At 34.6% G+C, this 26,507-nt stretch overlaps 1 protein-coding gene across 1 annotated transcript in view; it reads right to left on the reverse strand.

Moving 5' to 3' along the window:
* Window positions 1-26,507, reverse strand: part of WDHD1 (WD repeat and HMG-box DNA binding protein 1) — a 56,470-nt gene that overhangs the window by 22,966 nt on the left and 6,997 nt on the right. Inside the window, exons 4-15 of the mRNA XM_030855032.2 lie at window positions 22,897-23,048; window positions 22,116-22,227; window positions 21,890-21,940; window positions 20,812-20,907; window positions 17,047-17,139; window positions 16,111-16,217; window positions 15,751-15,892; window positions 11,559-11,769; window positions 8,741-8,928; window positions 6,701-6,885; window positions 3,649-3,890; window positions 1,386-1,523 (exon numbers count right to left, since the gene is read on the reverse strand). Coding sequence (XP_030710892.2) covers window positions 1,386-1,523; window positions 3,649-3,890; window positions 6,701-6,885; window positions 8,741-8,928; window positions 11,559-11,769; window positions 15,751-15,892; window positions 16,111-16,217; window positions 17,047-17,139; window positions 20,812-20,907; window positions 21,890-21,940; window positions 22,116-22,227; window positions 22,897-23,048 — 1,717 coding nt within the window. The remainder of the gene's footprint in view (window positions 1-1,385; window positions 1,524-3,648; window positions 3,891-6,700; window positions 6,886-8,740; window positions 8,929-11,558; window positions 11,770-15,750; window positions 15,893-16,110; window positions 16,218-17,046; window positions 17,140-20,811; window positions 20,908-21,889; window positions 21,941-22,115; window positions 22,228-22,896; window positions 23,049-26,507) is intronic.

Below are 26,507 nucleotides of genomic sequence, written 5' to 3' on the forward strand. Positions count from 1 at the left end.
AAAATTGCATGTGATGTGACTAAAATTTATCCAAAAAAAAGAGGAAAAAAAACCCTGATCAATTCAGAGAAAACTATGCCACCTGCTGGAATACAGCAGTTTTTCAAAGCCAATTTCAGTAAAGAAGTTAAAATTGAATCTGAAGTTTCCTTGGTCAAGAGAGACTTGGAAAAATGAGGAGAACCTAATGCAAGGTGATGATGTAGAGAAATCTGTCTTTAGTACTCTTCTTCCTCCCCCCTCTCTCGGCCTTGTCACTGTTCTGTTCCCCAACAGTTCCCCACTGTTCTGCTCCTAGACTTACCTAGGAAACAAGTAAGCATCCCTGTTTCCCACCTACTCTGCTCCCATTTCAGGAAGTACATGGCAAATTCCCTAATTATCCTTTTTTTATCTACGACTTCACACCCCTCTTACTCTGCAAACAGCAGTTTCCTCAGGGTCTAGATCTGATTGGTAACTGGGAGAAAAAAATAAAGCTATATGAATGGAAGTTATTAATGGTCACATTATTAAAGCATAAGTGACTAATTAATATCCCAATAGAAAACACATCCAGAAATGGTTGGGTTTTTTTAAAGACAAACTGGAGTTTCCAATGATGTAATTAAAGGGCATGAATCTCCAATAATAGAAATATTTAAGCCAGAAGACAGGGTTAACAAGTGCCTTAAAATAAGGTACTCCTCAGTGTCCTTCAAATCATCTGTCATAACCCACTGTTAAGTGAGTCTACAACAGCACACTGTTCAACAGAAATATCATGTGGGCCACAAATGTAATTTTTAATTTCCTCCTGCCACATGACAAAAGGGGAAAAAAAAGTGAAGTTAATAATATATTTTATTAAATCAAATATATCCAAAATATTATCATTTTAACATGTAATCAATATAAAAGAATTATTGAAAATTTTTATTTTTTTAATTTCATACTAAGCCTTCAAAACTTGGAGAGTATTTTATAGTTATAGCACATCTCAACTCAAATTAGCCACTTTTCAAGTGCTCTATATATAGCCACATGTGGTTAGTGGTTACTATAGTGGAAATCAGTAGAAAATTCCTGATTTTCACGTAGAATCCGCTAAAAAAGCCAAAACTTGAACACTGATTTGTATCTCCTTTTTGCTAGCTAATAAACTTTCAGAAAAATTTATTTCCCTCTTTGTAAGTTTTCTAATCAGAATTCTGATGAAGAGATCTTGTACATAAAACAGTGGCTACCTCGCCTGGAAATTCCAGTTTCCAGCTCTGCCAATATTAAAATAAATAAATTTAAACATAAAATATAGACAATTTATCTTTAAGCAAATTAATTAGGAATAAATATTGAAGCAATTTTCTTCTTGAGAAATGACTTTAATATAAATGAATTTATCTTGCCTTCAGCTGAAAAGCCAAGCCATACAAGGTAGGATTTCCTTGTAAGAGGAAGAGGATCACCGTGTAAAATTTGTTTTTTCTTTTTGCCCAGCTCCAGCAGTTGAACTCCAAGGCACTGATCCCCATCAAATCCTGTACCTAGTGAGAAAATGTAAATATAAATCAGGTATCAAAGGTTTTTTAGCTATGATGTAGTTTAAATTATTTTCTCTGAATTGAATTTTATTTTGTGATAAATTCCTAAATTAGCAGTACTTTTTATAGATAATCCACTTACCTGAGGCACCATTCAGGGATTAGAAGCAGAATAGTATGTTACGTGGACTATTTATATAAAGTGTTTATAAGTGGTAATTCATTCACTCAAGACGTATTTAAAGAGAGCTTACTTTGTACCAGGTACTGAGGCTACAATGGTAAACAAGACAAAGTCAGCGTTCTCATGAAACTCATATTCAGGTAGGAGAGGAAAAACTAATATGAAAAGAAAGAAAATACTAAGTGTCATGATCAAAGATGAAAATACTAATGTGATACAGAGTGTCAGACTGAGTGGCTACTTTAGATTGGACAGACAAAAGTGGCCTTTTGAGAAAGTGAAATTTAAACCGAGATATGATTTGCAAGTTGGAGTCAGCCATCCAAACGATAGGGGGAGGGGCACTACAGTAGACAGGGAAAAGCTAATGAAAAGGGCCTAAGTTGAGAACAAGCTTGGTGAGTTTGAAGAACACAAAGAAGCCAGTAGGGCCAGAACCAGTAACAAGAAAAAAAGTGGTAAGAGATGAGGCTGAAGAGGCAGGCAAAGGTCAGATCATGTAGGACCTTGCCACCTGGGATAACAAGTTTGATTTTTATTCTAAAGCAATAGGAAGACATCAGAGGATTCTGAGCAGAAGAGGGAAGTGATTGGATTTGTTTTTAAATCACCTAGGTTGCTATGTGGAGAATGGATTGTGGCAGGCAAGAATTGAAGCTGAAAAGCTAGTTAGGAGGTTATTCCAACAGTCCAAGAGATGATGTCTGGGTTGCACTGGGGTTTTAGTGGAGATAAAAAGAGACAGATGTGCAATGCGTTGTGTGAACTGACGTGATAATGACTTTGCTGACAAAGTCAGAAATGGGGGGATGTGAGGGAAAGAAAGGATAACTCTTAACATTTCTGGCTTGAGTAGCTAGATTGATAGCATGCCGTTTACTGAAATGGAAAAACTAAGAAGCAAGTTTGGAGGGAAAAAGAAAGCCCAGAGGCTTTATTGTGACCAAGTTAAGTATGAGATAAATATCAAAACTCTACATAGAGATTTCAAGTCGGCAATTGGATATGTAAGTCTGGAGACACAAGGAGCGGGTAGGGCTGGTGATATTAATTTAGAAGTCATGAACATATAGATGTATTAAAGCCATGGGTGTTAATGAGATATCCCAAAGTAGTTTCTCAAACTGCATTTTTTGACCTTTGAGTCATGAAATCAATCCAGAGTTACAACCAGAATTTAAAGAAAAATGAAATCAAAGAGTAAATATTGTCCATGAGAATTTCATTCTAGTTATATCTGCAGGTATGTATAGAACAGCAACATAGAATATATTTCTCACTAGGGCTAAGCAGTCGAAAGACTAATAGCTCCTGACCTAGTGAAAGGAAGAGAAGGGGGCTGTGACTGCGCCCTGGAGTACTCCAGCTAAGAGGGGGGCACAGGAATAGGAGCCAGCAAAGGAGCTGAAAGAGTTATCAGCTCCTAAGGAAAAAAAAATGGGCAAGTGACATCACAGAAGCCAAGAGAAGAAAGTATTTCTGGTGGAATTATTTAAATAAATAAGCATAAAAAGATCATCGCTAACCTTAATAAAACCAGCCTTAGCACAGCGATGGGGACTGAGGACAGAATATGAAGTGAGGAAAAGGAGGCAACAACTTTTTAAGTCACATTCAAAGTTGCTTTGGTACTTCACACAAGGAGTTAGTTTATTTTTTGAGGCATTTAAACTCTGATAATTCTTATAAGATATAGACATGGAAGCAATTAACCAAACTCTACCTTAGAATTCTTTCTATAGTACAGTTTTTCTATAAATAAAATGTTTTCATTTTCATTGCTATTAGTGAATACAACAAAATTCTGTACAAAGATTATACTGATTCAAATACTAAAATAAATGCAAAAGGAGATACAATCCAAAACAGAGAGAAAAAAAGCTTAAGTAATTTCCATTTTACTTCAGGTCATGGTAAAACTATAAAATAGTAGAAAAAATCTACCTCTGTGATAAACAATGACAAGCTGTTCTCCATGTCCTGCCACTGACACAACAGGCCCAGGGAGACTGAAGACCTCTTTCTGAACACCTCCAATGGTAAACAAGCGAAGGAGCAAGGCGCTAGTGGCAGCAGCAGCCCATCCCTGACCAAGACATATGGCTTCAATATTTTCATTCTGAGGCATGTCTACTATCCACTCTTTGCTTGAATCCCATGAACTAAAGTGCAGGCAATGAAGCTTGCTAAAAATTAAAACAAGACAGAAACAATCAAACTTTCACATTTGATATTTTATACATATATATAACTAATCATTACACCCAGTAACAATCAAATAGTTTATTTTTCTATTACACACAAATAATACAAAAATGGCTTTAAGAAAGTAATTATGAAATATCCTTAAATTGAACTATGTTAAAACCATTAATAGTCATGTTACTGAAGAATATTTAAAGATACAGGAAAATGCTCACAATATAATGTTAAATGAAAAAAAAGCAGGATAAAATCAGCAGAGTGTGATCCTAGGCTGCAAATACACACAAAAATCACAACCAAATTTTTAAAAAGGAAGGAAGCATCAAAATGTTAGGCAAGAGTCCTCTCTTTGCAAAAAAGAAAATTCAATATGGGAGAACAAAGAGAAAAAGAAAAAAAAAATCATAATCCCACCAGCAAGATTACCAACCACTGCTAACAATCTGATTTGTGTTTCCAGTCTTTTTTCTTTGCATATTTACATACATGCAAGTTATTATGAAACTTAAGCTTCAAAACGTAGATACCATAGTATTTAGAATCAGAGGCAGTACTGACTTCCTAAACAGTAATTTAAAATTCAAATTTAAAATAAAGAGAGATGAGGGACTTCCGTGGTGGTCCAGTGGGTAAGACTCCGCAATCCCAAAGCAGGGGGCTTGGGTTCCACCCCTGGTTAGGTAACTAGATCCGGCATGCATGCCACAACTAAGAAGTCCGCGTGCTGCAACTAAAAGATCCCGCATGCCGCAACGAAGACCCAGTGCAGTCAAAATAAATAAATAAATAAAAATAAAATAAAGGGGGATGGGAATTCCCTAGCGGTCCAGTGGTTAAGATTCCGCATTTTCACTACTGAGGATGCGGGTCAATCCCTGGTCAGGGAACTAAGATCCCCCAAGCCATGCAGCTCAGCCGGGAAAAAAAAAAGGGTGGGGGGGTGGACCTAGACATTATCATGTTAATTGAAGTAAATCAGAAAGAGAAAGACAAATATCATATGATATCACTTATATGTGGAATCTAAAATACAACACAAATGAACATATCCAAGAAACAGAAACAGACTCACAAACATAGAGAACGGACTTGTGGTTGCCAAGCGGGAGGGTGGGTGGGGGAGGGAAGGATTGGGAGTTTGGGATTAACAGATGCAAACTAGAATATATAGGATGGATAAACAACAAGGTCCTACTGTATAGCAGAGGAACCTATATTCAATATCCAGTGATAAACCATAATGGAAAAGAATATGAAAAAGAATATATATAACTGAATCACTTAGCTGTACAGCAGTAATTAACATAATATTGTAAATCAACTACACTTCAATAAAATATTTAAAAAATAAAATAAAATAAATAAAAGGATAACACTGTATATGACTCTGAAATAATATATCTAGGAAAACAAAGAGAAGAACAATGATCAATCAGGAAACCATAACAATCTTAACAATCTGAAATCAAAATTGCACATGGAGCCAAGGGGGAAGGGGGATGTGAGGGGATGGATTGGGAGTCTGGGGTTAGTAGATGCAAACTATTATACACAGAATTGGATAAACACTGAGGTCCAACTGTATAGCACAGGAAACTATATTCAATATCCTGTGATAAACCATAATGGAAAAGAATATAAAGAAGAATGTATACATATGTATAGCTAAATCACTTTGCTATACAGCAGAAACTAACATAACATTGTAAAACAACTATACTTCAATTTAAAAAAATTGCCATGGAAATAAATGTTCTAATTATGTAAGATATTCTGAGTTAGAGACACTGAGTCAACAGTGATTATTTTAGTAAACTGATTTAATTCAATAATAAAGTATTGAGTTGATTTTACAATGTGTAAATTAGGAAACCAATTAAAATATTAAAATGACCCAATTTGGTGTTTCTCAGGCTTTAATGCATACTCTATCACCTGAGGATCTTGTTAAAATGCAGATTCTGACTCAGAAGGTCTGGGTTTGGGTCTGTGATTCTGTGTTTTCAACATGCTCCCACGTGACCCACGCCCCTAGTTTGTGGACCATAATTTGAGCAGCGAGGAACTAACGTATCCAGTCAGAAGGATTTTAATTTCAAATCACCTGGGAGTTAGTAAAATCTATGATCAAGTGTATAAGCACTATGATCAGCTGAAAAAATTAACAGGGCAAACTGGCTGAAATAACAAAGCTGAATAAAATATTTTTTCTTCTTTAAAAAAAATACAGATTCTGCATCCACTGCTTTTCCATCATAATTTTCTTGTCTCTATATCTACCTACCTACCTAGCAACCAATATATCTAAGTTAAAGGTTTTCAAGTTAAAAAGTCAAAATGACAAATAGTACTAATAACATTTTTAGTGTGTTTTTCCTTTTTTTCTTTTAAAGAGAAGTTTCAAATCTAATCTATAGTGACAAAACCCACATCAGTAGTTGTCCAAAGCTGGGATTAGATTAACTGTTAATTGTTAACAGTAGTTATATCTGAGAGTAGAATTCTGGGGGGAATTTTCATTTTCTAAAAATTCTGTACTACTTAAGCTTGCTTGTTTACAATTAATCCGTTTATTACTCTTATGTAAGAAGGGGACAAATAAGCAAAAACAGACATATGTTCTGAGGTATTACGGGTGTGCTGCTATTTGTACTAAACTCTTCCTTCTGAAATTCCATACTATAAAAGACATAATTTTGTTTTTTGTCTTACAAACTTTCTGTACTGAATTTCAACATTTTAGTACAACAGTTCAACAGTAACAAATTCTTCCTAATAATCTTGAATTTACCTTGCTAGTTCATCAGTGCTTTCACATGCCAACAAAACAGCTTCATGGGAAAGATCCGCTACTGTATAATTCGAAGTGTTTGCTAAGTGTGTTGCATGGTGTATGGAGGTATCATGGAACTCCACATCTATGGCATTGTCTTGCTCATCATTATAGCAGCGAATAATTCCAATAGAGTTCCACACCTACAAACATGTAAGGTTAAATACAAGTCTGAGAAAGAGTAAAGTTCTTAGAATCAACAGACTAAAATAGTACAAATTAACAAATAATGTAGTCTGTATCAGGGATTAAGTTATGGGAGCAACCACAGCTTACTTACCTCTAAATAGTTTCAGGTAACAGTAGTAACATCGGAGCAACAATTACTAATTATTCTCTTCCTCATGAGAAGAAGGTACATATATACTTATTTATTAGCAAATGGAATATTTTACCTAATATTTTAAAAAATTATATTACTGTCATAAAAAAATACTTTACAATTCACCTTTGGACAACTGAACCATTAAATTCATCAAACAAAACATTTCAAAAATGTATTTACTTACAAATATGACTGCATATTTCTTTTGGTCCAACTAACTGGTTTATAGTTATGGCATAAATATATACATTTTAAGGCAGCATAGGACTTCCCTCGTGGCTCAGTGGTTAAGAATCCGCCTGCCAATGCAGGGGACACGGGTTCGATCCCTGGTCTGGGAAGATCCCACGTGCCATGGAGCAACTAAGCCCGTGTGCCACAACTACTGAGCCTGCATTCTAGAGCCCGCAAGCCACAACTACTGAGCCCACGTGCCACAACTACTGAAGCCCATGAGCCCTAAAGCCTGTGCACTGCAACTACTGAGCCCACGCGTGGCAACTACTGAAGCCCAAATGCTCTAGGGCTCATGTGCTGCAACTACTGAGCCCGCACGCCTAGAGCCTGTGCTCTGCAACAAGAGAAGCCACCGCAGTGAGAAGCCTGTGCATTGCAACAAAAGAATAGCCCCCGCTCGCTGCATCTAGAGAAAGCCTGCTCGCAGCAGTGAAGACCCAACACAGCCAAAACTAAATAAAAATAATTAAACACACACACACACACACACACACACACACACAAAACAGGAATTAAAAAAAAAAAAGGCAGCATAAATTGATACCATTTGGAAAACCTGTCTTCCACTCATGTACACTACAGGCTCACACTACGCAGGGTAGGCCCTAGTGTTTCCTTTCCCCTACCACAAATACAACTATAAAGTATTTGACAATATTAGAAAAATTAAGATCTATTACTTGATGATGATTACTGATGGCAATAAAAAGGTTGTTGTTTTTTTTTTAATAAAACATCACCTTTAATATTTATCTACAAATTTATGCCAGGACCATACAATTTAAGAAGGACAACTGTCAAAGTCCTCAGTGGAAAACCTCAAATAATCAACAAATAAAAATATTAAACTTTTTTAGCTCTCAAACTTAAGACAAAAAGTTAATATAGTCATTCATCCATAAATATATATTGAATGCCTATTGTGCCATACCTTGTTCTAAGTGCTATCAGTAAACAAAACAGAAAAATCTCTGTGCTTCTGGAGAATATATTCCATTGGCATGGGGAAAAGGGGCAGATAGCTTTTTTTTTCATAGCACTTATCACCTTCTAATAGTATACTATACCAGTGGTTGCTTTCTAAAAAACACCTTCTAACTAGTGTGCTGGAATCAGTACAATCTCCTATATAAAAACTAATATGAGAAGTAAAGTTTGGAAGTATAGCCAAGAGGTACTACAAGATATACAGTCACATTTATTATGTTCATTATATGTCATTTTGCAAAGCAGAATTTTATTTAACACAACATTCAATAATAAGGTTGAAATAAGATTAAAACTGTGAGTTAACCATAAAATAAATCAAGCACAAAATTATAATCAATCAAAGTGTTCCAGGCCACTTTTTACCACACAAAATTAACTACAGTGAGATAAAATGCTTAAAAGTGAGATAAAACTATTTTAAAGTTACATGTAGATGAAAGGCTTACCATGAATCTGTGAGTGAGATGCAAGGGTGTAGAACCTGACTGGAATGGCTTTTGCCGGGGCGTTGGCATAGGACCATCATAAAATGGCCTTTGGGATGTTACAACTGGTAGATTGTGAATGCTGCCTGCCTGATCATCCTCCTCCTCTTCTTTGAGAAAACCAGAACCAGTTTTTATCATTGTAACGTCTAGAAAACAAAGGATTATAATTAGAGAATCATAAATACCTATTACCTTGAAAAAGAAAAGCATTACGAAATCTAATAACCTTGTCCATTCATATTTAGTAATACTAACATTTTAATACTATTTGCCTCTTTCACTGTGTTAACATCTGCAGTGATCATTCAAAAGCAATGGAGGGTATAACTGCTGGTACCTTAGCATGAATCAAAGCAGTGGAACCAATCTGTATTAGTAGTCAGTATATTGTTAACCAATTGCAGTAAAAATAGTAAAAATATTAATTTTATTAAATCTTGATCTTTGCATAGATTTTTAAAAAATGTTCTCTGTGTTAAAATGGGAAGTGTGCATAAAGAATTGTGATGGGGGATTTCCCTGGTGGTCCAGTGGTTAAGACTCTGTGCTTCCAATGCAGGGGTTGTAGGTTTGATCCCTGGTCAGGGAACTAGATCCCACATGCTGTGCAGCACGGTCAAAAAATTTTTTAAAAAAACATGCTGTGTAGTGTGGCCAAAAAATTAAAAAAAAAAAAAAAAAGAACTGTGATGGTTGTCTCAAAAAAAAAAGCAATTCTGCAGTTGAGTTGTAAGCTGAACTAGCTAATTTTTTCATGTAACACCATTTTTATTGGAAATACCAGATAAACTATGGTTTATCAAGTATGTGGCAAACATTTTCTTAAAAATGAAGTGAGCTGGTCATTTAAGAAAAATAACTGACAGAATTTGTGGTCAATGATAAAACTGGAGCTTTCAAGTGAAAATCAGAATAGTGAAAAACCTGTATCTGCCACCATGAGCTTGACTGCTTTGTAATATTTAAAAACTTCTGATGAGATTGGCAATGATACTAACAAATATTATTCTGGATAACGTGTCAATATTAGGAAGGTCTGCAAAGCTCAGGAAACAGTATTTTCCAAATTAACAATGCATATGTGAAAAAATCAAACATGGTAAAAGATCCATTCAAGTTAGACCAATGGATTTTAATGTAATAATAGAGTTGAAAAGTTCACCGAAAAGTTTTCAGATTCCACATTGCAAGTAATCTTTAAGAAATTATCATTTGTTGCGTTTTGGTGCAACATCGAAGAAGAATATCCGCAATTCTTTCAATAGGCTATTAAAATACTTCTCCTTTTTCAAACTACATATTGTGTGAGGCTAAATTTTTTTCACATACTTCAAACAAAAACAAATATATGGCAGTAGACTGAATCCTGAGGCACATGAAAGAATCCAGCTGTCTTCTATGCTAAGATCTGCAAAATGGTAAAATAATATCATTTTTCTAGAGTTGTTTTATTTTCATAAAAAATGTTATTTTCATATAATGAGTTTATTAATGTTACTTTAAAATGAATATTTTTAAAATTTCTCAGTTTTAATTTCTAACATAGTAAATAACAATAAATAGAACTCCACAAACAATTTTCTTTGGGGTCCTCAAAAAATTTTAGGAATGTAATGAGCTCCTGAAACCAAACATTTGAGGAGTGCTATCCTATAAACCCTATATGCTTTAAATGCAGCACAACTTACCACTGTACACTGGCATTTCACTTGGTAATGTTCAAATGTGTTAATTTTAGCATATAAGTTATAACAGTCACTTTATTTAAAGGTTTTTCATTACAATCCCAGTATCTTTAACAGATACCAAACTATTCAGGTTACTTATTTCTTTTTGTTTAAAAATTTTTAATATTTATTTATTTATTTAATTGGCTGCACCGGGTCTTAGTTGCCACTTGTGGGATCTTTAGTTGCAGCACACAGGATCTTTTAGTTGTGGCCAGCTTACCTATTTCTTGAGTTAGCTTGGTAGTTTGTGTCTTTCAAAGAATTTATCTATTTTATCTAAGTTGTTGAATTTATGGACACAAAGTTGTTCATAATATTCACCTATTAAACTTTTGTTATTAATAGCAGTGCTATCTTACAGAAATATAATGTGAGTTACATATGTAACTTAAAATTTTCTAGTAGCCATAAATAGTAAAAAGAAACAAGTATAATTAATTGTAATAATATACTGCATTTAAAATATAATTTCAACATGTACTCAGTGTAAAAAACGACCAAGATATTTTACATTCTCTTTTTTGTACTGTCTTCAAAATCTGGTTGCATTTTATACTTAAAACACACCTCAATTTGAACTAGCCACATTTTAAGTGCTCAAAAGCCATAAGTGGCTAGTGGCTATCATATTGGATAGTGAAGGTCTATGGGATACACGGTGATGATACCCCTTTCATTTCTTATATTAGTCATTTGTGTCTTTCTTTCTTGATCAATCAGGATAGAGATTTATCAGTTTTATTGATCTTTTCAAAGAATAAGCTTTCGGTTTTACTGACTTTTCTATAGCTTTTGGTTGTCAATTTCATTGAATTCTGTTCTTTATCATTTCCTTCCTTTTGCTCGCTTGGGGTTTAATTTCCTCTTCTTCTAGTTTGCTAAAGCAGAAGCTTAGATCATTGTTTTGAAACCTTTTTCAACATACGTATTTAATGCTATAGCTACATTCTACCAATCCAGTACTGACTTTAAATAATAGTTTTAATAAAAAATTGAAAATATTGATCAGTAAGATGGATCATCACATTCACAAAGTCAATTCATACCAACTGAGTTTTCATCATCTTCTAGGATATGACTTCGCTGTCTAGGACGACCTGAAGCCAGCATGAGGTCATCATCATCTTCCTCATCATTTATAATCCGTTTTGAAAAAGAGCGGGTTTCGACTGCATTGTCATTTAGAAAATCACCAGCACTACTTGTATCTTCTCCATCAAAAAGATCATTATAATCCTTTTCTACTCTGCTAGATACCTTGAACAAATTAATACAAATTAGAAAGTATTAGTGAACTACTTAGATAAACACAAGTACTCAAAAGGCAATCTTTTAATATGCGCCTATAAACTCTACCAAGTAAGCAAGTGCCTTGGTAAAAATAATTAACAAATATGTTTATGAGGATTGTATTATATTTATATAAGACCTAGTCCTTACTTTAAATGCCTATAGTCTACGGATAAGGTGGAAGTATAAGACAGACATGTAAAGAAATACATGTGTATACCCAAATATAAAGCAAAATTTTATTCCTCACAATCATTCTCCAGAAAAGAAGTCACCTATGAGTACTTACAAAGTCTCTCATTATAAGATATTCTCTCACTTACTTTTATTTTGAACAAGATACTGCTTAGGTAAGATGTTTACTTTAAATGATCTCAGTTAAAGCTTGTCTTTGGGTTATTTTTTGATGCTTATAGAAGTAAACAAATAGAACCAAAAGAAAAACAAAAGTGGCAAATAAATCCAACATTAATCATTGATTCCTAGGAACATGAACGTATCATTGCAAGTACTGAATGTCACTGTAAACAATTTTTGAGATCACTTTAAAAAGTGAATAGTAAGCAGATACATTGTAAGGATCACAATTATTCCTACAGAATGAATAAAAACTGAACAATGTTAAGTCAATGGAAACTTATAGTTGGGTATAAAAGTCTAATGAGAACACCATTAATGGATTCAAAAGGGACTATATCACAAATCTTTTAGATGGAAGTGCATATAACTGTGTTCTGGAAAGTTGACATTTAAAGAAATGAGAGAACAGAAAAAATACTTCTAAATTCATATGTTTAAACAAATGATTTGAATAATTAAATTAATAACTATTGATAAATGCTATAAGAAGATATTTAACTATTTTATCCATAGTCCTAAAAGCTTATGTACTCAAGTTGGTCAAAACCTTTTTTCGGGAGGGGGCTTCCCTGGTGGCGCAGTGGTTGAGAGTCTGCCTGCTGATGCAGGGGACCCGGATTTGTGCCCCGGTCTGGGAAGATCCCACATGCCGCGGAGCGGCTGGGCCCGTGAGCCATGGCCGCTGAGCCTGCGCGAACTTTTTTCGGACTTTCTTATCAAAAATGAGGGTTTTAACTTACGGTGAGAGGTGTTGTAACAGAAACATGTACTATGAGGAGTAAAAGCAAAAAGGAGAGAGTGGGCAATTCTGGATAGAAGGGTTAAGGTTTTATAAGAAAGAGGTGACCTTTAAACTAAAATCTTTTTAATTTTTTTTTTTTTTTTTTTTTTTTGGCAGTACGCAGGCCTCTCACTGCTGTGGCCTCTCCCATTGCGGAGCACAGGCTCCGGACGCGCAGTTGATTTACAGTGTTGTATTAATTTCTGTTGATTCAGTTATATGTATATGTATTCTTTTTCATATCCTTTCCCATTATGGTTTATCACAGGTTACTGAATATAGTTCCCTGTGCTATACAACAGGACATTGTTGTTGAACTAAAAATTGTTTCTTAATTTAATTTTCTTTTTTATCAACGTTAGACATGCATATAAATTAGTCAGTTATAAGATTTAACATAAAAATGAAAACAATCCTCTGCACAGCCTCCGACTTACTTCTCTGCTCTCAACTGTTTCTTTTGATACTTTCCTCCACACTTGTAAATCATATTCCAGTGAAATATTTTGATTTTTCAGTTTTAATTACCTATTTAATGATGTTACTAACTTCTTTCTGTTAAGAAAGATGAGGATTTGGTGCCATTTTTCAACCACCACTACTTCCCTTGTATGCATATACACCATTCTCCTACTCCTGTCCACCCAATATAGATATATTCTCATTTTGCTTGGATCAATTTACAGTATTTAGATTTATTATGACCATGTAAATGCTATTCATAGCTGAACCCTAAAGTAAAGGAAATAAAAGCAAAAATAAATAAATGAAACCTAATTAAACCAAAAAGCTTTTGCATAGCAAAGAAAACCTTTGACAAAACAAAAGGACAACTTACTGAATAGGAGAAAATATTTGCAAATGATATGACCGATAAGGGGTTAATATCTGAAATACATAAACAGCTCATACAACTCAACATCAAAAAAACAAACAACTCAATTAAGAAATGGGGAGAGGGCTTCCCTGGTGGCGCAGTGGTTGAGAGTCCGCCTGCTGATGCAGGGGACACGGGTTCGTGCCCCGGTCCGGGAAGATCCCACATGCCGCGGAGAAGCTGGGCCCGTGCGCCATGGCACGGAGCCTGCGCATCCGGAGCCTGTGCTCCACAACGGGAGAGGCCACAACAGTGAGAGGCCCGCGTACCGCAAAAAAAAAAAAAAAAAAAAAAGGGGGCAGAAAAGCTGAATAGACATTTTTGCAAAGAGGAAATGCAGATGGCCAACAGGCACACAAAAAGATGCTCAACATTGCTAATCATCAGGGAAATGCAAATCAAAACCACAGTAAGATATCACCTCACACCTGTCAGAATGGCTATTATCAAAAGGAACACAAATAACAAATATTGGCAAGGATGTAGAGAAAAGGGAACCCTCCTACACTGTTGGTGGGAATGTAAATTGGTGTAGCCACTGTGGAAAACAGTATGGAGGGTTCTCAAAAAACTAAAAATGGAACTACCATATGACCCATCAATTCCACTCCTGGGTGTACATCCGAAAAAAACCAAATACACTAGCTGGAAAAGATACATGCACCCCAATGTTCATAGCAGCATTATTTACAGTTGTCAAGTTATAGAACCAACCTAAGTGTCCATCAACAGCTGAATGGATAAAGAAGATGTGATATAGATAGACAGATAGATAGATACTGGAATACTACTCAGCCATAAAAAAAGAATGAAATTTTGCCATTTGCAACAACATGGATGGACTTGGAGCTTAAGGTATTATGCTAAGAGAAATAAGTCAAACAGAGAAAGACAAATACTATATGATATCACTTACATGTGGAATATAAAAAATATAACAAACTAGTGAGTATAACGAAAAGAAACAGACTCACAGATACAGAGAACAAACTAGTGGGGAGAGGGGCGGGGAGAGGGGCAATATATGGGTAGGGGATTAAAAGGCACAAGCTATACTGTATAAAATAAGCTACAAAGATATGTACAACAGGGAATACAGCCAATATTTTATAATAACTATAAATGGAGTACATCCTTTAAAAATTATGAATCACTATACTTCAATAAAAATAAAATAAAATAAAGAATTTCTCTCTTTTGGTTTTTTCTTACACGGATTCCCCAAAGATCTTCCAATCTCCTGCCTGAAAAACATAAGACTGGCTGACAACACTCTGGGAGCCAAGTATGAAAAGTGAGCTGGGAATTTCAACGTTCAAGTATATACATTTTCATTTAATCCTTTTCAGTACAGTATTCCTCCTTCACCCAACACCACTCAATTGTACCCAGTGTCCCTGGATCTGAATCTTTGAGGACTCAGGCAAGCTAAGTGGCACCTCAGGGGAAATAATGAACAAAAACAAGGAAATATAAAACAAGGCAGCCTGTTTAAAGCAGTTCAGTCAGGCTGTGCAGCTAAGCATAAGAAGTATATAGTTAGCTCTAAGAGTTAAGGGAATTCATGACAGAAAAACTTAGGCTAAACTAAGTTACAGTTATTAAGTAATTTTCATCTATAAAACATTTATTTAACTAAAAACACCCAGAACACCAGGATACTAAAAAATTAGTTTTTCACAAAGGTATTCCTTGGAAAGCCATGAAATATTAATGGATATTATATGGAGGGAAAGAAGTTCCTTAGTAAATCGTATTTGGGAAACATTAGGTTAAACAAGTTTAAACGTTCTTTGTGATAGAGCATTACTGAACATCTAATAACATAAATTATAATTTTCAAAGAAAGTAATGTAGTTTGTGGTATTTCCCATATTCATATGACCACAGAAAGACTTTGAAGAAACTGTTCTACCCTATTACTTATTACCTTACTGCTTGACATCTTTCCACTGGGGTCACAAACATTCTCCAGGACTCCCAGATTTCCTTCTGCATCAGTATAAGCTATTTGACCACAAGTAGGATGCCATGACAGGCCACAAATTGCATAACCTTTCTCATGTTTCACCCTAAAAATTAAAAAGTGAATTCTTAAAACACTGTCAAGGAAAATATAAGCTATACATTTCTTTAGGTAAGTTTTAGTTAGAAAAAGTTTTGATAAACATAGCTATATGTCTGCATTTTAACAATCTAATGATTGCAGATGTGAAATGTTTAATAATAAAAAAAACAAACATCTAATAGAAATAAGCAAAAAAGAGACAAAAGATTTACTGAATCATACCTTTCCATGCAATCTTTGGTTTCCACATTCCAAACTATAATTAAACCATTAATACTCCCTGCAGCTAAATATTGTCCACAAGGAGACCAGGTTACTATATTTAGGGTCTAGTAAAGAAAAACAATAAATAAATAATAATTTCATATAATTTAAAACTAAAAACTCATTTTATTACCAAATTCAAATTTTTATAACCCTTATTGTATGCAATTTCTAATTAAATCTGATACATAAACAGCAAGACAAAGTTTGCTTACTTTTTAACTTCCTTTTTCAATAATATTCAACAATCAAAGTAATAGCAGCTTTTACTTTATCACAAGAAAATTACACTAGCACAATTTTAAAAGCAAAAGCTAAAAAATGTTTTTATCCTAGAAAGAAAGACAACACAAGTTATCCTCTTAGCAGTCACCATCAAGATGAAGAGAACTAGGAAGTGAAGTGAATCGTACTAAGCCATTGCTGACCTACTGGGTCTCTGTTTCCTAACTGCAAAATGGGTATACATGAGAGAAGGGGGCGGGGGGAGGGAGAGAGAGAGAGAAAGAAACACAGACTAACAACCTTTCCTGCTCTAAAACTCCAGTGTCTACAGTCACAAGTCTCAGTGAAACTCACTTAACAATAAATATTACTAATAATGTGAGAATTACCTATTCTAATACTATGCTAGGGTTAAATTTGACTTCTTATAAATTAAAAGATTTTTCTTACCAAATTTCACAAAGGAGAAAGGTCAGATAGGACCTAGCAAAGACTTATCTACTAGTTATTCACTAAGTGAAGAAAGGCTGAGGGGTAAAAGGTGGACACGTGCATAGCAGTCCAGAGTTGTTCTCCATTTCCAACAATATTTAGCTGTAATTGTATTAAAGAAAAGTATGCATTAACTATTCCCATTAGCCTACTGAAAGTATCACTTACAAAACCTACCTGAGAGATGAAATTATCTGAAAGATCAAATTGATTACTCCAAGTTTCTCTTCTATATAGCTTAACAGATTTTTCCACAGGAACTGCTAGTAACTATTAGGAAAGATAAATGATTTAAACAAAAGTTTACACTAAATTAAGTTTAAAGAGAAAAAAAGCAGAAAATTCATCTAAATAAGACTAAAAAACATAAAAGCAAATTTGTATTTTAATTGGCAACTAACAAAACTCAGAAAGCTACTTAAAATTTTGATAAAGAATGGGTGATGGGGCTTCCCTGGTGGCGCAGTGGTTGAGAGTCCGCCTGCCGATGCAGGGGACACGGATTCGTGCCCCGGTCTGGGAAGATCCCACATGCCACGGAGCGGCTGGGCCCGTGAGCCTTGGCCGCTGAGCCTGTGCTCCGCGATGGGAAAGGCTACAACAGTGAGAGGCCCGCGTACCACAAAAAAAAAAAAAAAAAAAAAAAAGAATGGGAGATGATCATTATTGCTTGCACTGAAAGACAGAGAACTTATAGTCACTAATATTTTTAACACTATTTTTTAAGGAATATAAGCCCTTTGGATCTAAAAGTTCATCTTATTTGCTGGCAGGAGAGAAACAGAGCCAAAATACTTTGAATATCTTTGGAAAAGGAAACTTATCTTCTTACATATACTTCCAAAAAACAGATTAGTAGAAAATAAAACTGACATATTCTTTCCATGCTTATCAAAAAACAAAGAAAAATGTATTATTTATGAATAGTAAAACTATGTTTAAATTTTTTTTAATTAATTAGATTGTTTCATAAGCAAAGAAGAAATACATACTGGATTTCCCAACTATCACTTTAGTGCAGAATGTACCCTTAAAAGTTTACATGACACAAAAGGTCATACATTGAAAAGAAAGTCTCCCTCCAATCACTAAATCCTATTTCTACTTCCCAAAGGCAAAAAACATAAGCATAGACCATATAAGAATGCATATGTACTTATACACAAGTAGACACACAATTAAACAGTAGCATTCTATCTACTATCTATACCTACTGCTCTACAGCTTGATGTTTTTAATATATCTAAAGACTGATTATTCCATGTGAAGACACACAGATATACCTCATTCTAACAGTTGCAGAGTATTCCATTTTCAGGAATAAATCCCACAGTTTATTTAACCAGTTCTCTATTAATGAACATTCAGGATGTTTACAATCTTTTGCTACTATAAATGATACAACATTTTCATTATACATACTCTGTAGTGCATATGAATAAGTATGTTTATAGAATATATGCCTAGAACTAGTACTACTGGTCATTCATTCTAATAAAAACTGCCACATCCTCTTCCACACAGTATATATCAAACTTCTGATCTTTGACCATCTGACAAATGAAAAATAGAAAATCATATTTCAATTTGTATTTCTTTTAGTATGAAAGGTTGCATGTATTTTCATATGTTAAAAGCCATCTGTGTATCTTTTTCTGTACACTGTCTGCTCATGTCCTTGTTCATCTTTTTACTGGGATCTTATTGATTTATAAGAACTCTTTGAATATTAAGGAAATTAGCTCTGTCATATTGTTTCAAACTTTTTCTCAGTTTATCATTTGTCCTTTGACACTGAAATATTTATTTTTTTACTTTTCATATTGTTGAGTTTATAAATTTTTTCTGGAAATTTTCACATATGCAGAGAAGTTAAAAAGATGATACAGCAAATACCTATACAATGAGATTCACCATGTGATAGGAAGTCTCCAAGATGGTTCTCAGTAATTCTCACCTCCTGGTATTCATGCCCTTTGCCAGTACATTTATTAAATCTCCTTTTCTCCACCTTTATAATACACTAAATTCCCATATATACTGGATCTATCTCTCTGTTTAATAGATATCTATTCATGAATTAGTATCACACTTTTAATTCCCATAGCATTATAATGTTATATCTGATTGAATTAGACTTTACCACTTTTGTTTTTCAAGACTTTTGCTTTTCCATATGGCTTTAGAATCAGTTCTATTTGGTCCCCCCAAACATCTTACTGATATTTTACATTGAATGCTTCAAAACTATAGATAATTCAGGGAAGAACTGACATCTTTATAACAAAAATTCATTTCTAAGAATAGGATATATTTTTCTATGTGTTTTTCTAAATGTTGCCATTTGCAACAACTTGAATGAACCTAGAGGGTATTATGGTTAGTGAGATAAGTCAGAGAGAGAAAGACAAATACTGTATGCTATCACTTACACGCGGAATCTAAAAAATAAAATAAAAATAAGTAAATAAAATGAATAAATATAACAAAACAGAAAGAGACTCAGAAATATAAAGAACAAACTAGTGGTTACCAGTGGGAAGAGGGGAGGGGGTAGGGCAAAACAGGGGTGGGGGATTAAGAGATACAAACTATTATGTATAAAATAAATAAGCTTTTTAGCTTATCCTTTTGGATATATTATATAGCACAGGGAATATAGCCAATATTTTATAATAACTTTAAATGGAATATTATCTATAAAAATTTTGAATTGCTATGCTGTACACCGGAAACTAATATAACATTGTAAATCAACTATACCTCAATAAATAAATAAATAAATAACGAAAAAGAATGGGATACATATTTTCTATTTAAGTCTTCTTTTACTCTTCTTTGTAGCATGTTTAAATTTTCTTTACATAGCTCTTTCACATTTTTTGGTAAGTTTATTCCTAGTTATTTTATCTTTTTTTAAAATTTTAAAATCTTTTTTGATTTCACAGTTAGTGCATTATTTTCTCTCACCATGTTTTCTAAATGGCTACTGTTTGTATATAGGACTATAGGTTTCGTATATTAATTTTGCTTCCAACTACCTTACTGAATTTTCTTATTAGTAATATTTTTCCCCCAGTTGATTTTCTTGGGATTTCCTCATATATAAGCATTTCATTTGCAAATAATGAGCATTCTCCTTCCCTTCTTTCAAACCTCTCATATCTTTCTATTGTCTAACTGTATCAGCTAGTACCTCCAAAATGTTAAACACTAGTAGTAAGAGTTGATATAGCAAGAGTGTTTCCAAAGTTACCCCATTAAACATGAATGTAGGGCTTCCCTGGCGGCACGGTGGTTGAGAGTCCGCCTGCCGATGCAGGGGACACGGGTTCATGCCCCGGTCCGGGAAGATCCCACATGCCGCGAAGCGGCTGGGCCCGTGAGCCATGGCCACTGAGCCTGCGCGTCCGGAGCCTGTGCTCCGCAACGGAAGAGGCCACAACAGTGAGAGGCCCACATACCACAAAAAAAAAACCAAAAAAACAAAAAAACATGAATGTAAAGAAAAAGTTAAAATCAATTCATTCCTGTCAAATGTACTCTTCAAAAAAGAACCTTTAAAAAGTTGAAATGTTTCTTACAGCATTTCAATAATTAATTTGCTTGGAGCTCTAAAATTTATAATCTAAATGAAATAGTTACAATTAAAAAAACTACTCTTACATTCAAAGATAACAAGGACTGGAGCATATAATTAAAACAAAATAAGGAACTTCCCCGGTGGTGCAGTGGTTAAGCCTCTGTGCTCCCAATGCAGGGGGCCCAGGTTCCATCCCTGGTCAGGGAACTAGATCCCACATGCATGCCACAACTGAAGAGTTCGCATGCCACAACTAAGGAGCCTGTGTGCTGCAACTAAGACCCAGCACAACCAAAGAAGTAAATAAATAAATATTTTAAAAACAAAACAAAACAAAAAACAAAATAAGAGTCACTCACCTTCCCACTTTTTGGCTGCCAAGCAAGTCTGCAGATTGATTTTGCATTTATCACATCATTGCATTTTTGCAGCAGTGGCCAACTGATAGCACATGTCTGATTTAGGAAAAAAAAGAAAATGTAAGTCTTGTGACTGAAAAATAATCTTTTTAAATAAATAAAAATGAAAAATAAAATGCCAAAAGAAAAAAAAGAAAATTTATTTCCCCTTATGAAAATTCTTCCAAAAAAGATATGCAGCACTGAGTACATTTAATAAGTGGTTTCTTCAAACTGATAGATAGCTCGGAAAAAAGCAACTTAATTCACTTTAACCTAATTATAATATTTGATTTACCTAAGTTACTTTATGTTTTTCACAGTTATAAAGAGCACAAGTCTTAAATAATTAACTCAAATAGGAGTATTTCCTATGTAGAATAAGCAAACAGTATACTCACCGAATAAACGTACACAAACAAAAAAAACCCCAATACATTAAAATCTTAAAGTAACTATGAAAATAAACTTGAGAGATCTACTACGAAATGTTAAGGTGTCAAAGTCAATCCTTTTAAATAGTTCAAAAGTGAGGGAAGAAACTGTGGCTATGAGCTGAAGCATATCTGTGAGGGATGTTTTCCTCATCAGCTACATCATTCCTAGAAATGCCAAGCCTTCTCTGATTGCCTCAGGAAGAATTCATTGTTCCCTCTGCCAATCCAGAAAGCATTTTCTCCATACCTCCTTTAAAGCTATTACGAGGCTGGATCAGAGTAAGTTATGTGACTCTCCAAATCAAGTGTGGCCCATGCCTTACTTTCGTATCCCCAACATCTGGGGACCAACATATGGTAGTTAGCTTATAAATATATAATGATTGAATTTCCCTTTATGATTAGATACAGAATCAATTAGTCGTCAACATATTTACTTTTGCTTAGATTGTTGGGGAAGTTGATCACAAAACCAGTATTTAATGCTACTCAAAAGAAACAAACTATGAAGAATTATTAATTTGGTCCAATAATACATTATGTAACGTCCAATATATGATGGAAGTAGGCAAAAAGCTTTAAATTCAAATTGATGAGCTTACCTGATCTGAAATTTGCCACACCTTGACAGATCCATCACAACTAGCTGATGCCTGCAGAATAAAACAATAGATTTCTCTATAGTTACAGCCATAATACTATATGGAGACTGGTTCAACTGATAAATTAAAGAGGCTTTTAACAATTGTGTGAAACTTTCTGCTAATTCTTTCACAGTTTTAAACATATTCGCAAAAAATGCAAAAAGAGAGGGAAAAAAATGATTACCAGAAAGATGTCCTTAGGGTCAAAGGAAAGACTTAAAACAGGGGCATCATGTCCTCGAAATGTTTTCTGTTGGCTGCAATCCGCCACATCCACAACTTTGACTAGAAAATCACTAAGAACAAGTGTAACGTACATCAATAAATGTCAATACAAAAGACTCTCAAAAGCTATGACCCAAATATTTCAAAGTAATGAGTAAATGCCATAATTTCTTTATAGCAACATGTGAAATTTGGCACCCGTATTACCTTTTAGTTTTGGTCTATAAAGATGCTAAAAACATAACTCAAGATTTCTCATGTTAAAATATAAATACTTTTAGAAAGTGGCTTCCTTAGTTAGATCTTAAGCTTCTATTATTTGCTAATCTAATTACAGCCACAACCATTTTTAAAAGCATTATGCCTTTTACTCCAACTCAGCAATTCATCAATTACATTTTTTTCCTATGACAAATAAGCAACAAGAAAAACAACAAAAATCCTGATTGTACAGTCTAGGTTGTACCAAAAATAATTTTTAAAATTTTGTATCCAACTATCATCTTTCCCCAGTCTTTTCCAGCATTTACTGAGCAGGCTGTCGGCAAAGCAATATACCTCAATTCACAAAGAAGCACAAGTTTGTCATCAAAAACCTTTACCAGAAAGAAGACTTGAATATAATAATTAAATAACAACAACAAAGACGGTACAGAGTCCTGAAAATGTTACCCTGAATCCAATGAATGAGGCCATTTTGTTCTAATATTATTTCATTTTCTGATATCAAAGAGCCTTACCTAGATCCAGCAGCAATTTTTGCACCATCCCCATTAAAGATCACATGGTTTGCATTTGTGGTGAAGCGAGTCAATATACCATCTGGAACTCCTTCAGGAAACGTGTGCACTTGAACAGTATTGTTAGATACTGCAGTGACCAATTTCCCATTCTAAAAGAAAAATGAAAGAAACATTGGCAAAAATTAGTTAATTAACTGGGAGTCTCTCCATAGTTAAAAATCCGGTAAAAAACAAAAAAAAAAACTTATAAATGTAGTTCATGTCAAGAGAAAAATAATCAATATATAATTTTTCTGAAATGGCTATTAGCAAGAAAAATTTACTTGCTGCCTTTAGAAAACTTAATTCCCTCTTCATCAGCCAAACTTTTAGCCTCTGATTTCTCTTGTACTTCTGGCAAGAAAAATATTTAAATAGTGTTTTTGTGGATTCCCAAATGTCATAAGAAGGAGACTCAGAACAAGAAAACATAGCTAATCTCAATGAGGGAAGAGCACAATGGACACAATTAGTATTGCCCTGTGTTTCCAGAAAACAATCATTAGATGTGTTTTCAGAGTAGGGTAAAGTCTAAATGCGAATCCATAAATCCACGGCTCCTGTTTTTTTTTTTTTTTTGGCCGCACTGCAGGGCGTGCAGAATCTTAGTTCCCCAACCAGGGATCGAACCTGTGCCCCCTGCAGTGGAAGAGCAGTGTTTATTTAGTGTTTTAAAAACACTAAATAGAAAGTTTTAGGATCCGAAAATGATCTGCAAACACTGTTGTTTTGCACAGCTTTTAGCTAAGAATCATAAAAGGTCAGGGATCTGCCCTACCACCTTAATTTTATTACTTACCCAGGAGGAATTAAGTCCTGATGCACTAAATCATAGTCTACCAACCTCATACACAATTCAATATATCATATGGTCAATTTATTAATTTATGTTAAATAACTACCAAAAGAAACAAACTACTCAAGTTTGTTAATGAACATACTTTACCCTATAGCAATAGGTCTCAGCCGTATTTGCGCACTTAGGACCCTTAGCTTATCTACAGCATCTGCTCCCATTCTAATGGGAAAAGAACCTGGTAATACAATGACATGTTACTATATAGCAACATTTGGGGAAATGTGTACATTTGTTCAAATAACAGTTCAGATGATTCAAATTTGAACTGTGATAAACACCTTCAAGTTCAATTACTGGAAAACTGGTGAAAAATACTGTTTATGCCTACATTGCAACTACTGTATATAATTAAATCCATAATAAACTAAATTCATAATGTTGAAGTTAAGCTAACAATAATTTAAATGTGAAAACCAGAAGAGAATCAACAATATGCTATAACCAACTCAACACAACACTGATACTGCTAAGTGTTCTTTGGCAAAACTGCAGAAACACCAACTATTTACTTGTGTGCATGTACAGAAATTTTGCAACCTTGGCTGTGCTTTACTTCACAGACAGATTTCTTAGTAGAATACTGACTAAACATCCTCAGTTAGCTCTAGTAAATAATCTTGGTAATTCTTTAACAAAACTTTAACTAGCCCTCTATTCATGTGAAAATGTTAAAGTATACAACAGCACTAACTCACCTGGGAGATCTGAATAAAGGCCTTGCTTTGAAGTCATTTTCAAACAAATCTACTGGGAAACCAAATCACTACCAGTATACGGTGTCAACTAGTAAAAATTTAAAAAAAAGAAACCATGCAAAGGATCAGAGCTGTGGTCCGGATCTGGTCAGACTATTCTTCTCCCTGGTGGATAGGGAGGAATGGAACCCAGCACAGGATGACTTGGGCCCACTGTGTTCCTAACTATGTCATTTGACTTTCCTCTGAGCTTTGATTTTCCCAAGAATAAAATGGAGATCATTCCACATACCTCTCCTTACCTTTGTTAAAGACAACGTAAAATACTATGCAAGTGTTAACTATTACTACCTACAAATATGTTGATATATCCCAGTTTCACTATTTTGGAGGGTGATTTTTTTTCTGCTTTGTCCTCAAATAAAGCACCTAATTGTACTTCCCTATAGCACTGAATCCATAAAGTATGTATTTACGTATTTATAAGCAATTATGCTTTAAATGAAATTGTCAACTTTGCATGGCTATTTGGTAACATCATTTCATTGAAGAATTATAAACTCCATTCCTAAAGCCAAACATTTTAGCACTGAACATGAGCCTTGTAGTCAGTTGAATAGTGGCCCCTAAAAGACATGTCTAAACCCTAAGCCCAGGTACCTGTTACCGTAGCCCTAGGAAACTACCATAAGTCCACTTTCATTTTTTTCTTCTTTAAAGTCTTTTTCATATACAAAAGCAGTACATACTTATTGTAGGAAAAAAACCACGAAACTGTCCTGAGCAGACAGTGAGTTTTCCTACTCTTGTGAAGCAATTTCCATTAACTTGTTGGGGTTAAGTCTTTTTAACTTTATTCTATAGATATACAAATTACAAATATTTGTGTACTTAAATCCTTTATTTTAACAAACATAAGACTATTCTATAACAGACTGTTATGAAACTCTATTTTTCATTTTTTCAATTAATTGTAAACATCTTTCCAAATGAAGGTATACAGCACTCTCGCATTTTTTTAGTGGCTGCATAGTATTACATTATATGACTACCAAAATTTATAAAATGTATTCTCTATTCAGGGACACTTCAATTGTTTCTTTTGCTATTATAAACAATGGTTTTACTAATATTCTTGTCCACAGAAATGAATGTGTGTACTTCCTTAGGGTAAATAGCCAGAAATGACTGTGTGCATTCTAACTGTGATACACCATTATCAATTTATTCCAAAAAAAGTTCATCAGTTATACTTCCAGCAACTGTTGTGTGAAAATACTGTGAAACAGAAAATATATATTGGTCTCTACCCTCAGTTCCTGGCACAGAGTTCCTAAAACCCTTGAACTGTCCTAAGTGATAAGAGCACCAGGAGCATCTTTTGTTCCAAACTTTGGTCTTTGACTGATTCCTGACACAAAGCTCCCAAATCCCTTGGAACTTTCTGGGTGATAGGAATGTCTTTTGTTCTAATGAGGTGCGTCTTGGTGGGCTCCTGGATAGCTTCAGGATGGTGGCTGGTCACCAGAAAGATCAAGTCATGATCAGAAGCTTGGAACTTTCAGTCCCACACCCCTATCATCCAGGAAGGGGACAGGGGCTGGAAATGAAGTTAATAATCAGTCATGCCCATGTGATGAGCCTCCATAAAAATCCCAATAACATGGGGTTCAAGGAGCTTCCAGGTTGGTGGTGCACCCCAACTCCACATCTCCATTCTCCAGACCTCACCCCATGTTCTCTTCATCTGGCTGTTCATCTGTATCCTTTATTATGTAATAAACTGGTAAACTTATTTCCCTGATTTCTGTGAGCTGTTCTAGCAAATGATCTTATCCAAGGAGGGGGTCATGGAAATCCCCATTTGCAGCCAAGCTGAACAGAAGTTGTAGGTCATCTGGGGACCTAATACTCGCGACTGGTGTCTGAAGTGGGGGATAGTCTTGTGGGACTGAGACCTTAACCTGTGAGGTCTGAGCTAACTCCAGTTAATGTCAAAATTGAACTGAATTGTA

The sequence above is a fragment of the Globicephala melas genome, chromosome 2 (genome assembly GCF_963455315.2).
Source record: "Globicephala melas chromosome 2, mGloMel1.2, whole genome shotgun sequence".
Classification (NCBI taxonomy): domain Eukaryota; kingdom Metazoa; phylum Chordata; class Mammalia; order Artiodactyla; family Delphinidae; genus Globicephala; species Globicephala melas.